Source organism: Coptis chinensis, chromosome 2, assembly GCF_015680905.1.
Source record: "Coptis chinensis isolate HL-2020 chromosome 2, ASM1568090v1, whole genome shotgun sequence".
Lineage (NCBI taxonomy): Eukaryota > Viridiplantae > Streptophyta > Magnoliopsida > Ranunculales > Ranunculaceae > Coptis > Coptis chinensis.
The window spans coordinates 21,556,883-21,572,413 of record NC_141457.1 but is presented as its reverse complement, the minus strand read 5'-3'; the positions used below and the strand labels follow the sequence as shown (position 1 = coordinate 21,572,413).

The following is a 15,531-nucleotide window of genomic DNA, read 5'->3' as shown; positions in this document are numbered from 1 at the left end:
GTGTATCCTTCATTTTTAGTACCTCTTCGTACTCCAGTAGCAGGCTTTGTTCCTGGATGAGTTGTTTTTCAGTGGGAATGACGTATCTGTGTTGTTGCTCTTGGCACTCTGTTAACTTCCTATCCAGCTGCTTTAATTTCACATCCAAGTTGCCAAAACATTTGTGATTCCACTCAATAAGTTCTTTCCTGCAGGCTGATAGGTTTCGACAGAAGGAGAAGGAAGGTGAACTCGAAAAACCTCTTGTCATAGTGTTGCGTACCACATTCTTGCATCCAGCATCTCGAGTCCACATAATTTCAAACCTAAATGGTCTTTTTCAGTTTCTGTTTCGCCGGTTCTAGACTCAAATGTTTCCCTCCACTTGCTTGAACACAAGGCGCGATCCAGTCTTTTCGAAACTCTAGTGCGGAAGCATTGGTTATTAGTCCATGTAAAAGTTGATCCCACAAACTCAAGATCCATAAGTTCACAATTTTGAATCATATCAGCAAAAGGTTGGCATTGCCATTGGTACACTGGACGACCACCTCTTTTCTCTTCTCTGTACAAAATATCATTAAAATCTCCAGCACATAACCATGCATGATCATTTCCAGGATTTAAGGTTTCCATCATTTGCCATTGTTCTTTTCTTGTAAGGAAATCATTATTACCATAGATGCCAGAGAAATACCAACAAGGTGAGCTGATTTCATTAATTTTTGCATGAATGATCCAAGCATCTACATACACAATGTTAAGGTCTACATCCCCATCCCACAAAAGCCATAAACCCCCAGACAGTCCTCTTGCTGGATAAACATAAGATTGGTAGCCACCTTTAACCATTCTAAGTAATCTACTAGACTTACTCATACTAGCCTTAGTTTCAGACAAAAAGATAAATTTTGGTCTCAGTTTCTATATTAAATCATTCAGCGCTTTTATTGTCGAGGGAGACCAATGCCTCGACAGTTCCACACTAGACAACTCATGACTTCTTTTGGAGCTGTTTGCGGGCAGCTGCCTTCACCGTCCGGTATGGATTACACCTACCAGAAAAGCCACTATAATTACCATTAGAGGAGAAGGAGTTTTCATCACTAGCAACATTCAGAGATGATTTGTGCCTAGGCTCTCTATCTTGGAACATGCTTCCTTCAAACTCTTGATGCTGAACAATCCATAATTTAAGACTCTCTGGGTTTATGCAGTACCAAATTCAATTTCTTGTCTCTTGTAGTACATGGAATTGTCGCCACCTAAAGCAGAGTTAGTATAGTCAGTCAAGTCCACAAACGGAATATTAATTGGATTATTAAACATTTTTTGTGAAGTACTCATGAAGGAGGTATTAGGTAATGAAGTCAGTTGCTAGACAGGTATTTCCGGAGAAAGTCCCAAAGATCTTGGGAATATGGTATCTAGATTAACTGGGTTAGATTTGATAGTCCATTCATTGCTTGTAGCAGCAATGTGTCTAGCATTCTGAATGGATCCCACATATTGTTCAGGTGAATTGACTTCCATAATCATTGGGCCTTTGTCTTTCCCATCCATGCACTGCATATGAAGGTCAAGATTTGCATGTCCTTCCAGAACATAGTCATTTTCATTGCTAGACCTCGGAATCTCAAAAATCCTTAAAGGTTGGTGCACCCTTGGAAGATCATAAGGATTAATCAGAGATACTTCAAGCACTGGACGATCAGTCATGAGTTTTGGAAACAGCCTTGTTTTTGGATTATAAAGATCAAAACGTAGACTAGACGAAGTGATCGAACTGTGGCTCTTAACTAAGATCGGCATTTGCTATGTTGCATGAGGCTTGATGATGACCAATGAACCCACATTTGAAGCATCACACTGGTAAAAACTCATACGAGAATTGGATCCATTCAACTCCATTAATTGGTTCCAGAAGCTTCAATCCTGGACACTGGTAAAAACTCATACGAGAATTGGATCCATTCAACTCTATTAATTGGTTCCAGAAGCTTGAATCCTGGTGGGATTGGATCATGAATATCCATCAATGCCTTAATTGACTCGAGTTAGCTGAGAGAATTCATTAAACTTGGGGTACAACTCCAGATGCATCAATTGATTTGGGGAGAAACAGCCCGAGTCAATTAAGTTTCCTTCAACAATCTCCCCATCCTGGAATAGTTCAGGGAAGTTAACTAGTTGGACCCAAACATAAAACTTGTTGAAGTCAAGTGCCTAGTTATCTTTCATCTCCATCCAAGGCACAATTTGTAAAATATGCTGAGAAACAATCCAAGGTTGAGCCTTTAAGATCATTTCAATTTGATGTTGATTCTCTAGCCATACTTGATAAATATCCCCTTTGTACAAATGCATTTCAGTGATCTTAAAAGGAGCCCAAGTTTTTTCCAAGATTGACTTTAAAGGTGCCATACAAAAAAATTCCCTCTAGAACTTTGACAAAGAGACTAAGCTTATTGTGTTCCAGCAGGTTAGCTTTCATTCGGTCCGAGTAGTTGATTGATGGGGCTGATCGGTAAGACATTTTGATTTTTCTGGCGAAATCAGAAGAGAGATTATCAATTGGATTTTGGTTAAGATTTGCAGTAGTTTTTCCTTTTGAAGATGCCATGGTAGTGCCATGGTAGTGATAACAAGAAAGACTGATGGGAAGTGTGAGAAAGGAAGGATCACCAACAAGGGGTTTATATAAGTTGTTAAGGCAATCCATGCTTCACAAAACACTTCCGCATGAAGTATGAGTATCATTGTCGCCAACCCAGAAGCCAATCCTGTAACAAGGAAAAACTTACTTCTTGCATTTCCAATGTTTTCATCTCTGAATAAACCTGAATTCCACCGTCTTAAACTGCATGCGTTACCCAAATAAGTATCCCTTAATCCCAATCATCTTACTTCAGAACCAATCAAAGCCTACAATCCATCTGTAACTGCAATAAACACCTAGAATCGCTGTACAAATTTCTAGATACGAAAGCAATCTCTGGAATTCAGGTGAAGGGAAGAGCATGGCTGAAGGAATGAAAAACAAAATGGTTCAACATATATGTAGTTAAGTACAACGTTAGAGATTTAACACAGATTCACATGTGTGCTGGATCTCAAAAGGAAGATCTCAGAGGGACGCCATCAGGTACACATGAATTCGACTCAGTGTGTTGTAGGCACCAACAACTACAGCATGCCCGAGTTTTTGTTTTCTGTAAAACATTGTAGATTGAATCACTCATCTTAACTTATAGACTGTTTCTTTATATGTGTTCTTTATGATGGCCTGTAGATATAATTGATTCCCGGAGTTAGTAATAATGATCAGAACTTTATATGGTTTTATTGTAGGCGCTGGGTGTTGGAGAGGAAGTTAGCTTCTTCAGATGTCCCCGAGGAAGAACAAATCAATCTCATCAAGACATCAAGGATTTGGAGCGGAAGGAGATATTTTATGATACTTAAAAGGCATAAAATCTGTGTTGATGACTTTGAGCCTTTAACCATTATTGGACGAGGAGCTTTTGGAGAGGTTAAATCTACCTGTTTAACTATCAATGTTTTGAAGTTTCATTTTGAGGATTAAATCCAATAGTTTTTTGATAGGTTGTAATACGAATTGATCGAGTTTACTAATTAATATTATCTTTGCCAAAAAATTTAAAAAAAAAAAAAAAAAAAAAAAAAAAAAAAAAAAAAAAAAAAAAAAAAAAAAAATTTGTAAATTTGTATCACCATGAAACACATGGGGCTGCCTAGCCAGAGTATAATGTCTTAGAAAGTGGATGCAATAACTATGTGGTATTACAACCACTGAGATTTAACCTTGGAACACATTGTAAATATCTTTAATCATATTCATCATATAGAATGTATCAATTATCAGATCATTAGTTTGAGGTATATACAATTCCATTTTAAGAACTTTAGTTTGTTCCATGGGTAGGTAAGAAAAAAGAATATGTCAAACTTAGAGGTCACATCATCATGTTTATGATGATAGAGATATGTGAGTATGCGACAGTAGGAATGAACTTGATTGATTATGTGTGAGCACAAATAATAAGAGGCCGAGATTCTTTAGTAAGGTGCAATATAAATAGTTTCTTTAGTATTGAGGTTTACATAAATGATAAAGAAACAATGAAGGGGAAATGGGGCAAATGAAAATTAAAAATTGATTGTTAGACGATAGGTCATACAATATTGGTAAACTTGGTGCAACTCATAGGAGTTTTTTGCTATGGATGCCAAGTAATCAAGATTAAGTCGACAGTGTTCTGAAATTGTATCATAATTAATTGGTTTAATATATTTATTTGAAATTTTCCAAAAGAGTACTCTTTTCAAAATGTTTAAAAATTTGTGCACAAAAAATCTATCAAGTTTTTTATTTCAAGCAAAATATCTTAAAAGATCCCGAGCCTATGCCCTGGTCCAAAATTTAGTAAAGCTTCTAAAATGGAGTTATATGTTGTATGGTTTCTTTTGGTCAAACTATTTGTGATTTTGGACTCTGATAACTTTCGATGTTGCTGCAACTCTCAGGAAGAAAAGCAGAAGGCAATGGTTCACCAGATGGTGTCAAAGCTTACAAATGTTTGCTGGGACAAGTGTATTACCAGTACCCCCAGGCAACAAGTTCAGTTCTGGTGAGTCACCATGTCTTTCCGACTGTGCTCAACGATATGTGGAGATGAGCTTGCTCACCATGAAACGCTTTCAGTCCATGCACTGAAACTTTCTGGAAAAGTATACTAGAGCCGATTCTTAATTGTTTTTTTGTGTTTTTTCCATATTGAGTTTGTTAGTTTTATTATGTAACTTCACTCTGGAAATTACATGTTATAGAATGATGTGATTTCGTCCACATAGCTTTGTTGTTACATGTTATAGCTTGATGGTCGTTTTTGTTCAGAAGGAAGACAGAACTATGTGGTGTCAATAGAATGAGATGTGTAATACAAACTTTCTTGCTATCATTGGGTGTTTTTTCTACGCACATGCAATAGAATTCCTTCGAGTGTTATTTTATACTTGTTATAACAAAATTTTACCTACGGCAGAAAGTAAACCCAAGCAACACCTTTGCTAGGCCAACCACAATTTCTTAACATCCTTTTATTGGGAAAACTGTTGATTACTAAACACGCGTTGAAGGTAACCCATTACCCGTGTAGTCTTGATAGAGTTTAGCATAAAGTGCTGTTCTAACAAAGTTTAGAATAGAGTCTGATCTAGCACAGTTTAGCACATTCTTTTCCTAAGCTCGTATGAGCAGTACGGAGTTGCCATTAGACCACCTAAAGGATTGTCAGTACATGTGGGTTTTGAAATGCACTCCTCTGCTGCTTGAAGATACTCATAAAGCAAATTCTCTCTCAAACACTTAATTATACATGTAGCTGTTCACATCACTGCACTTCCACTTGACAAATGCATGTCAAAAATATTATATTTCCGCGTAATGTCACCACTTTATGAATTAAGAGAATAACCAGGCCCAGTGGTTCTCATGTTCAACCTCTTATCAAGAGCAGGTAAAGAATAATTTGAACGAGCTTTATGTCATGTGCATACTGCATACTATGCAACAAACTCGAGCCACTTGTAGAGAACCTCGTTGACTTGCCCATAGCCCATACTCCGTTAAGATACATATGCCGTCTCTGAGTACAGTTGGCATAGGGATCACATTATACTACAAGGGCTGCTCCTCCTCAAAATGCTTGATATGCCCAGGAATTTATATTGGCACGTCACAAAATTGTCAATTCCAGTAACGCTTTCAGCCCATGCAACTGACATATTTCGAAGAAGTACTAGTAGAGTTTCTCACAGTTCTGTATTTTTTCCTTTTGAAGAAGCGTACCAGTAGAGTATTTCACTGTTCTTTGTTTTTCTGACATCTAGTTTGTTTCACTTGTATTATGTAAAGACGTAACATCTCTGTCATCATCTCTAGAATCTACATTTCAAATATAATTTCGTAGACTATATATACTTGGACGGTTGGTTTTGTCCCGAATGATAACTAGAGTTTGTGGTGTTAGCGGAATGAAATATAGAAAGAAGACACTTTCCAGCCATCACGGCAAAAGCAATGCAAGTGATGCGTAGGGTGGAATCACTTCCATCTATGTCAAGCGATTTCAAGTATTGGTGATCACTGATCAGTATTCTCATTTCCTGTACAAATTAATAGTTGATAACATGTCAATCATCCAAATATACTTATCTCAACCCAAAACATTCAAGAAACACCTTAAGATCAGACAGGGCCGGCTCAAGGGTGGATGTGGCCTTAGGCGACGATCCAAAGTGAGGCCTTTTTTTCTAAGCTCATTGACAAGTTTTTTTTTTTATTCCAACATTTCATATCCAATTCATGCAAACACCATAAATCAATCATAATAAGCTGATTTCACGGTCTCAATACATTCACAAATAATTCCAATAAAAGACAAGTATTGATGAGCAATAGCTTGGAAGAATGAAGCAGCAGCTCAACTAGACATATGCTTTATATTTCTGACAATCAAAGCACATAAAAACAACAAACTACCTCCTTATCTCGTCTGGCCCATCATCCTACATGTCAGAGGTCCACAAAGTGAGGTTATCTCTCAGGAGCTGCATAATTAAAGTGTTGTCCTTGTATGACTCCTCCCTAGAGTATCCAGCTCCGCAATTGCTTCTTTACGTTCAGCACCAGTTTTAAACTCAGCGAGATAATGATGGTAATCACCCATCATTTTGAGATAAAAGACTTTCGAATCATTTAAAGTCTACTGAACATATAACAACACAACTGCAAAATGGAAAAAAGAAACATATCATAGCATTAGTAGCAAAATAGGAGAGGAAAATAAATATGAACCAACCCAAGCAAATCAAGGCATCATTTAAAGTTTATTTTTCTCACCTTTTGAGCTACAAAGACATCAATTAAATTATCATAGTCAAGTTTTTCAAATATATTCTTTTCAATAGATAACATAGCTAAACCATTAAGTCTTTCTTGTGACATAGTGGATCTCAAGTAAGATTTTATCAATTTTAGTTTTGAAAAGCTCCTTTCACCAGAAGCAACAGTTACGGGTATCGTCAATAATATTCTATATGCTATGCAAGCATTCGGAAAACAATTAATTCTTTGGAAAAAACTTAAAGCCTCGATAGGCAAATTATTTTTAGTTTGTAAAACCTCTTTCGCAATGTTTAACTCATGAAACAAATCTAGGCCATTAATATCAGAAACCATATCATGTCTTAAAGAACTTTCAAGATTTAGACAATATTTTTTCAAACTAGTCTCATCCAATGCTTTCAACTTCTTTAAATCATACAAAAAACCAAATACATCTTCATACATTTGAAACTGTTTCAAACCTAGTTTTAATGGAAGAAAGAGCTCGATCAATTATATATAGAAAAAATCAATTCTAAAAGCTTCTTCTCTTTGATTTTGTTGCCTCATCATTGTCATTTTCATCAAATTGTTTTTTCCTACGAACCTTACGCTTTTCACGAAATACAGGTTCTACTTCCATTTCAAGTGCAATCTCTTTAGCTGAAATCATAGTAGAAGTAAAACCATTTTCCCTATATTTTTCAAAAAATGAAATAAGACCCTTTAACTGAGCTATAGCAATATCAATTTGCATGTCTTTAGATTGCAAGCTTTTCGAAACAGAATTAACATCAAATAATATATCATACCAAATGATCATGCCCAATAAAAACTCAAAGTTTTCAAGTTCATAAGTTGCTAGACACTCAGCTTCACTTTTTGTTTTAGGATCTTCACTAGTTTTTGCTAATTGCAATAAAGCATTTCTTAACTGAGGAGCTTGGTATTTTATTGCTTTAACACTGTTAACACGACTTTCCCATCGTGTTGGAGACCATGACTTAAGTGTGAAGCCTGGTACATTGTCTTTTCCTAAATTTTCTTCTAAAATTTTCCAACGCTTTGTCGAAGAAGAGAAAATTGTGTAAATACGTTGCACAACTCTGAAAAATGAAATTGCTTTTGGACAAGAGTTACCCATATCACAAAGCACTAGATTAAGACTTGACAACCACAAAAGCGCATATACAATGCTCTAGGATTTACTTCTAATAGTCTTTTTTGTACTCCTCGTTCTTTCCCCTTCATATTAGCTCCATTATCATAGCCTTGCCCTCTTACATCATTAATATCGAGCTCAAGATTCTTTATTGCATTTGTAAGTTCATCAAAAAGTCCTTTCCCTGATGTATCATCTACTACTAAAAATTCTAAAAAGTGTTCTTCAACTTTTATCGGGATTGATGAAATATCCACACACCGTAGCACAAGAGACATCTGTTCTTGATGGCTTACATCAGGAGTACAATCAAGGATTACTGAAAAGTACTTTGCTTCCTTAATTTTTTTAACTATCATAGTTTTAACCTCAAGTGCTAATAGACTTATCAATTCATTTTGTATATTATGACCAAGATAATGAGTATGAATTTCACCATGTTGAAAACGACGAATATGTTCTTTTATTACACGATCAAACTCTGCAATCATTTCAATCATGCCTAAAAAAATTCCATTATTTTCTTCATAAAGCTTCTCATTTGTACCACGGAAAGCCAAGTTGTTTGTTGCAAGAGTTTTCACTAAGGCAATAATTCTCAATAGCACACCTCTCCAATGCTGCCTCTCTATCTCAATTTGTTCTTGTACCTTTTTATCAATTGTTTTACCTTTTTTCAATCTCTCTTTTAAATCTGCCCAAACAATCATACAGTTAACGTGTTCCGTATTTAACTCATGTCTTTGGAGACTACTACTAATATTTTTCCAATCTTTACTTCCTTTACTAGCTAATTGACTCATGCTACTGTTAGAACTAAACAATTTGCAACAAAAACAAAACACTCTATCTAAGTCTTTTGAGTAGACAAGCCATGTCCTCTCAGGCGTGCCTCGACTATTTAGTTTTTGAGCGTAATGTACTGCGGAAAAATGCCTAGCATTCTCATCTTTAGGATAATTAAAACCAAACTCCTCCCTAATTGGAGCTCTTTCAACCAAAAAATCTCTCAAGTTTGTACTAACATTTTCCCAGTGCTTTGGATCATATATATTTGAAGGTCCAAATTCTAGATTGTCATTAAGACCTTCATTTTCTTCAGGAATATGTGAACTATGCATTTCATTATCGATAATATTTTCATCTCCATCAATTTGTTCCGGGTCTTTTCGTTATTTTCTAATTGTGTTAAATTGCTTGGTGGCTCATTTACTAACTCTTGATTAGAACTACTTGGCACATTTTCTTTAGTTTTAGTGACATACTTAAGAAGAGCCCCTTTTGCGATTGAATCAATTCTTCCTCTTTTCTCTTTCTTTTGAGTTTGGTATATCCGAATCAAATTTTCTTGACATACTTACAATAAAAGGACATCAAAAAAAAATAATGAACAAGAGAAAAGAACAAAATCACCCCGATTTTTCTGAGAAAATTAGTGCCCTTTTAATTTCTTTTTAGTGTGTAACTCTATTAATAGGCGCCAAAATGCAAAGAATTTCTGAAATTGACAACAGAGAATAATATGTAAATAATAGATTCATATCAAAAAAGAAATTATCAATTTCACATTAAAGAGTATAAATTGATTACCTTCCAAATACAAAAGTATTAAATACCAATTTGTGAGATTGTGAGAATGTGATTTTAAGATATCAATGGCTTGGGAGTGAAAAATGGAAGTAGTAAGAGAGAGAGAGACGTTGAGAAAGAGATAATTAAATTTGTCTTTAATTAACTTAAGAAGAAGTGGAAAAGGTGCCATAGAATGTGGAGATTTTGCATTAACCGTGGGATTTTCTATTTCCATTTATTCTTTCCAGTTAAGAGGTCTAACTAGATGAGGACACTCCCACAAAAAATTAGACTACTACGTGTTTTTAGCCATCAGATTTGGCATATAGTTTTGAGATACAAATTATGTAGTGGACCACTGGATATTATTTCCTTTAAACCAATTCAATTCCCGAAATTTAGTGCGGTGGGGAGAATTGGAAAAAACAAATAGACGACATTGTCCTTTTTTGTGTTTTGTTTGCCTTTTAAAAAAATGGTAATATCAAACATGTGCAAAGAGAAACAAGGAAATTTTGAGGCCTTCCAAATCTAAGGCCTTAGGCGGCCGCCTAACTCGCCTAATGGATGAGCCGGCACTGAGATCAGATAACTGGCCATTTATTTAGTAACCTGTATCGCAAGTCGGGATTTTCATCTTGTCCCAATTTCAGCCGACCTATATAAAGGATACAGCATAAACAAGAAAGGATATATAGCATAAAGAGAAGGAGTCAATACGGTCCGAATTTTAATTTCGCTTGCAGCAAATAAAGATTGGCCTTTGCACCAGTTTGATGTGAAGAATGCATTTCTAAATGGAAATTTGGAGGAAGAAGTATACATGGATATGCCTCCAGGTATGAAGAACCATCCTAAAGATATTGGGAAGGTGTGTAAACCGAAGAAGGCTTTGTATGGCCTGAAACAGTCTCCAAGAGCTTGGTTTGGAAGACTTACGTACACAGTCAATGACAGTTTTTGGGTACAAACAGAGTAATTCTAACCATACCTTGTTTATCAAACACAAAGATGGTAAGATTACAGCTCTAATTGTATATGTTGATGACATGATCGTTACAGGGGATGATCCGAAGAAAATAAATGAATTGCAGAAGTATTTGTCGGAAGAATTTAAAATGAAGGATCTGTTGGAATCTTCATGTGTATTTCAAATACTTGTGTGTTGTTTAGTCCCACATTGGTGAACCACCACTAGGAAGTGAGGTATATGAGGTGAACCTCTAACATAAGGGCGTGCCCTTAGGGTACAAAGGCTTTTGTGTTAGGAGGGAGGACTCACCCAAAGCCACACACGCGCCCGCCCGCACCGAGCCGAGTCGTGTCGTGACGTGGGCTTGGGCTTGGGCTGTTTGTCACCACTAGGAAGTGAGGTATATGAGGTGAACCTCTAACATAAGGGCGTGCCCTTAGGGTACAAAGGCTTTTGTGTTAGGAGGGAGGACTCACCCAAAGCCACACACGCGCCCGCCCGCACCGAGCCGAGTCGTGTCGTGACGTGGGCTTGGGTAGTGGATTACCAATTGCCTAAACTTGGTTTTGCTTTTGCAACAAGTTTCGGCTAAGCTAGAGTTCTACTTCGATTTGGTTTTGTGAAACCGAATTAGAGAGGTGTCCTTCTCCATCTATGATTCGATCATACCTCTATATAAACAACTGCTTTGTGTTCATAAGAGATTAATTACTGAACGTAGAGAGAGACGCGAAGAGAGAACTCGTGTATCTGATCTTCTTTCTTCTATATATTGAGAGAGAAGACAAGTCGTCTTTGCCTCCATACACACCCGCCAATAAACAGAGGATACTCCCTTCTCTCCACCCTACACGAAACAGTTAAGTCTTCAATTACTTAAATCTTCTTCTCTTCTTCTTGTCAGCCGCCAGAGAGAGTTATATTGTCGTTCTAGAAGGTAGTCCGTTCTAGTGCAAAATCGATCGCTGTTAACCATTGAATCCTGTAAGGAAGACGCCACTGTTGCCTTTTTCCCATTGGAAGGGCTTAAATCTTTCCTTAAGGACGACTAATCCGCCTTTTGGTTATTACCTTGTTATTCTGTCCTTGTCTTCTATTGTTTTCTTTTATCGCATACAACAATCTTAAGGAAAGAACAAGATGTCTACACCGTTGACACCACGCCCGATCAAAGAAACTAATGCAGAGAGTCATGGAAGTAACTTCGTCTATGAGAGATCCTGCACCTCTACTGAATGCTCGCAATTTACCTAATGTGTCAAAGATTGAATCCTTCAACGGTTCACACTTCAAGAGATGGAGAGAAAGGGTGTTCACAGCCCTAGATGTACTCAACTATGCAAAGTATCTCACTGATACAGCACCCGTGGAGGGTTCTAATGATTTCGAAAAGAAATCAAGCTGCTTGGCTCAATGGGAATAAGGTATGTCGTCATGCTATTTTGAGTACCTTGTCCAATGAGATTTTTATATTTATTGTTCAAATAAGAATGCACATGATATATGGGAGAGTTTGAACAAGAAATACATAATAGAGGATCTTTGGTACTTTCGAAAATATGCTATTGGGAATTTTCTAAAATTCCATATGAGAGAGGATAGAGATGTAACGCTCCAATCCATGATTTTCATGTGCCGATTAATGATTTGAAAACTGAGGGTATTAATTTACCCGAATCCTTTGTTGCTGGATGTTTGATTGAGAAACTCCCCGAGTCTTGGAAACACTATAAAAATAGTATGAAGCATAAGCGTAGCGATGACTCTTGAGGATGTGATCATTCACATTCACATAGAGGAAAAGAACAAGACTTCGGGATGAGGTGTTGTATAAGGAATTTCATTCTAAAGCCAATATCGTTGAAGGTAATCCCAGCAAATCTAACAAAACCTCTAAGAAGCAGAAGTCCAACAAAAATAAGAATTTCAAGGTCAAAGGCACTTCTTTTAAAAGGAGTGGTACTGGCAATGGAAATTGTTATGTTTGTGGTAAACCTGGACATAGGGCTTTTCAGTGCAGACACAAGAAAGACACTGATGATCCTCCCAATGCTAATCTAGTTGAGGGAGATGATATTGTTGCTGCTGTCGTGTCACAAGTGTTCATAGCCACTGGGAAGAGGAACTGGGTACTAGATTCTGGTGCCACACGCCACGTCTGTGGTGATGTTGAAGCCTTCTCAGACTACATACTAGTGAAAGATGAAAAGGTCTATATGGGTGACTCTAGGTCTGTTCCTGTTGAGGGAACAGAGGCAAGGTTCTTCGAAGTTAACTTCGGGAAACCCCTTTCACTTAGTAATGTTCTTCATGTTCCCCGAGATTCGTCGAATCTGATTTCCGTGTCCCTACCGGGAAAAGTCAAGGCCAAGGTGACTTTTGAGAGTGACAAGTTTGTTCCGACAAAGAATGAGGGTTTTGTTGGTAAAGGTTATTGTAATAACAAAGGTCTTTTCATGTTGAATGTACTTGACAACATTATTATTAATAAGAATGAATCATACGCTTTATTTGCTTGACTCTTTTAATATATGGCATGGTAGACTAGGACATGTGAATGTTCAAGATATATGAAAAGGATGAAAGCATGTGGTTTATTGTCTAATATTTCTGATTTTTCTAATGATAAATGTGAAATATGTCTTTGAGACTAAAGCCACGAAGAAACCCAATAGAATCGTGTCTAGAGATAAAACCGAATTACTAACTCTTATTCATACGGTTTGGGTGAATTCAAAGTACCATGTCTAGAGGGGAAGTTTTATTATATTACATTCATAGATGACTTCTCTAGGTACACCATGGTATATTTACTTAGACACAAGCATGAGGGCAGTGAGATGTTTCTCAAGTACAAAGTCGAAGTTGAAAACCAAATTTTAACCGTAAGATTAAGAGACTTCGGTCCGATAGGGGTGGAGAATATGAGTCTAACCCCTTCCAGGACTTTTGTGACAAGAGTGGCATTATTCATGAGACTACTCCACCATACTCTCCTGAGTCTAATGGAGTAGCCGAAAGGAAAAACAGAACACTTAAAGAGATGATGAATGCTATGCTTGTAAGTTCTGGAGCTTCCCTGAACTTGTGGGGGGAAGCAATCCTATCTTTAGCAGGCTAAGCAGATACACTCATTGTCCTAGTCAGGAACATTGGAGTGCGTTAGAGAGATTAGCCAAGTACTTGAGAGGAACAATGAATTACGGCATAAGGTTTAGACAAACTCCACCTGTGATAGAGGTTATTGTGATGCAAACCGATATCCGATTCTCATGATATCAAGTCCACTAGTGGTTATATTTTCACCCTAGGTGGAGGTGCGATTAAACTTGGAAATCTTCTAAGCGGACCTTGATAGCTCGTTCAACCATGGAGTCCGAGCTTATTGCTTTAGATAAAAGCAAGTCTTTGAAAGTGAGCTTAGAAACCTCTTGGCGATCTTCCTATTGGTACAAAACCGCTTCCAAATTGCATATGCATTGTATTTGTCGGCCGCAATAGCAAAGGCAAAGAGCAAATTGTATAATGGGAAAAGCAGGCATATTCGTCTGAGACTACAGTCTATAAAGCAGCTGCTGGAATCTGGAGTTGTGGCTCTAGATTATGTGAGGTCAGAGTTAAATTTGGCCGATCCTCTGACAAAACCACTTAACAGGAGACAAGTGGTTGATACGTCGAGGGGGATGGGACTTTTGCCTTAGATAGAGGGCTTATTAATCGACGGCAACCCCACCTATGTGATTGGAGATCCCATGAAGTAGGTTCAAAGAAAAAAACAAGTCACCTCGTCGCTCTGGTATGCTATTGTCTTTATTTGAGACGTCCCACCCTATGACTAGATAGCATTATTGTATACTTTGTATAACTTGAATAGCAATGAGAAAAAGGATGAGTTATTTTACTCTTAATGGAATCCATAGTCCATTATTTTTATGAGATAGTGTATTTTAACTGCTATGTACACTTGATGGATATCCACCTACGTGAATGTAGAACTGGTCGGTTCTTATGAGTATTCGTGCAAATACTCTAGAGCATTCACATAACACGAAGCCTTGAGGGCCAAAAAAAGCAACAATCGCTTGAAACAGGCATATAATGAAGGAGCAATGTGGGTGCATGTCCTCTATTTTACTACAAGGGAATGTTGGTTCAAAGATTTTTAATCCACCACTTTCACGTATTATAAGACATGTTACCCTATGACCGTTCAAGCCCGAAAAAGCACCAAAGATCTTATGCATTGTTTTTTCGATTCTCTCGGCATTTTGTTAACCCATTTCTTTTGTAATATCCTATTCCAAAATAGTGGGGACTATAAGTATTTTGAAATAGTGGGGGATTGTTGGAATCTTCATGTGTATTTCAAATACTTGTGTGTTTGTTTAGTCCCACATTGGTGAACCACCACTAGGAAGTGAGGTATATGAGGTGAACCTCTAACATAAGGGCGTGCCCTTAGGGTACAAAGGCTTTTGTGTTAGGAGGGGAGGACTCACCCAAAGTTATTATTCCCCGCCCTCTCAAGACCAACCGAGCCGAAGTCGTGGTCGTCGTGGACGCTGGCTTGGGCTTGGGCTTGCTTTTGTCTAGTGGGTAGTGGATTACCAATTGCCTAAACTTGGTTTTGCTTTTGCAACAAGTTTCGCTAAGCTAGAGTTCTACTTCGATTTGGTTTTGTGAAACCGATTAGAGAGGTGTCCTTCTCCATCTATGATTCGATCATACCTCTATATAAACAACTGGCGTGTTCATAAGAGAGATTAATTACGTGAACGTAGAGAGAGAGCGCAGAAGAGATAACTTCGTATATCAAGTCGCCTTCTTTGCTTCTATATTGAGAGAGAAGATAGAAGTCGTCGGTTGCCTCCATACACACCAAATAAAACAGAGGATACTCCCTTCTCTCCACCCTACACCTAAAACGCTTAAGTC

The 15,531-nt window shown here is 37.4% G+C and overlaps 2 protein-coding genes across 2 annotated transcripts; both read right to left on the bottom strand.

The window, feature by feature from the left end:
• Nucleotides 1-246: 246 nt before the first annotated feature.
• On the bottom strand, nt 247-831 carry LOC147515339 (uncharacterized). Its single transcript, XM_086592871.1, has one exon. The coding sequence runs from the start codon at nt 829-831 to the stop codon at nt 247-249; it is 585 nt and encodes a 194-aa protein (XP_086448997.1).
• A 5,925-nt stretch (nt 832-6,756) lies between these two features.
• LOC147515338 (uncharacterized) lies at nt 6,757-9,172 on the bottom strand. The gene is made up of 5 exons (XM_086592870.1): nt 8,082-9,172; nt 7,497-7,995; nt 7,187-7,315; nt 6,905-6,912; nt 6,757-6,790 (listed from the first exon to the last, which is right to left on the bottom strand). Exons 1-5 carry the CDS (start codon nt 9,170-9,172, stop codon nt 6,757-6,759), a joined length of 1,761 nt encoding a protein of 586 aa, XP_086448996.1.
• Between the last annotated feature and the right edge of the window lie 6,359 nt (nt 9,173-15,531).

Excerpts from the sequence above, each read along its gene's own strand:
- LOC147515339 (XM_086592871.1), bottom strand. The coding sequence starts at position 831 with ATGGTTAAAGGTGGCTACCAATCTTATGTTTATCCAGCAAGAGGACTG.
- LOC147515338 (XM_086592870.1), bottom strand. The coding sequence starts at position 9,172 with ATGCATAGTTCACATATTCCTGAAGAAAATGAAGGTCTTAATGACAAT. Across the intron at positions 7,996-8,081 it reads GAAGTAAATCCTAGAGCATT|AGTTGTGCAACGTATTTACA; the intron begins GTATATGCGCTT and ends TTCATTTTTCAG. Across the intron at positions 7,316-7,496 it reads TATTTCGTGAAAAGCGTAAG|AAGTTGAAAGCATTGGATGA; the intron begins GTTCGTAGGAAA and ends TATGATTTAAAG.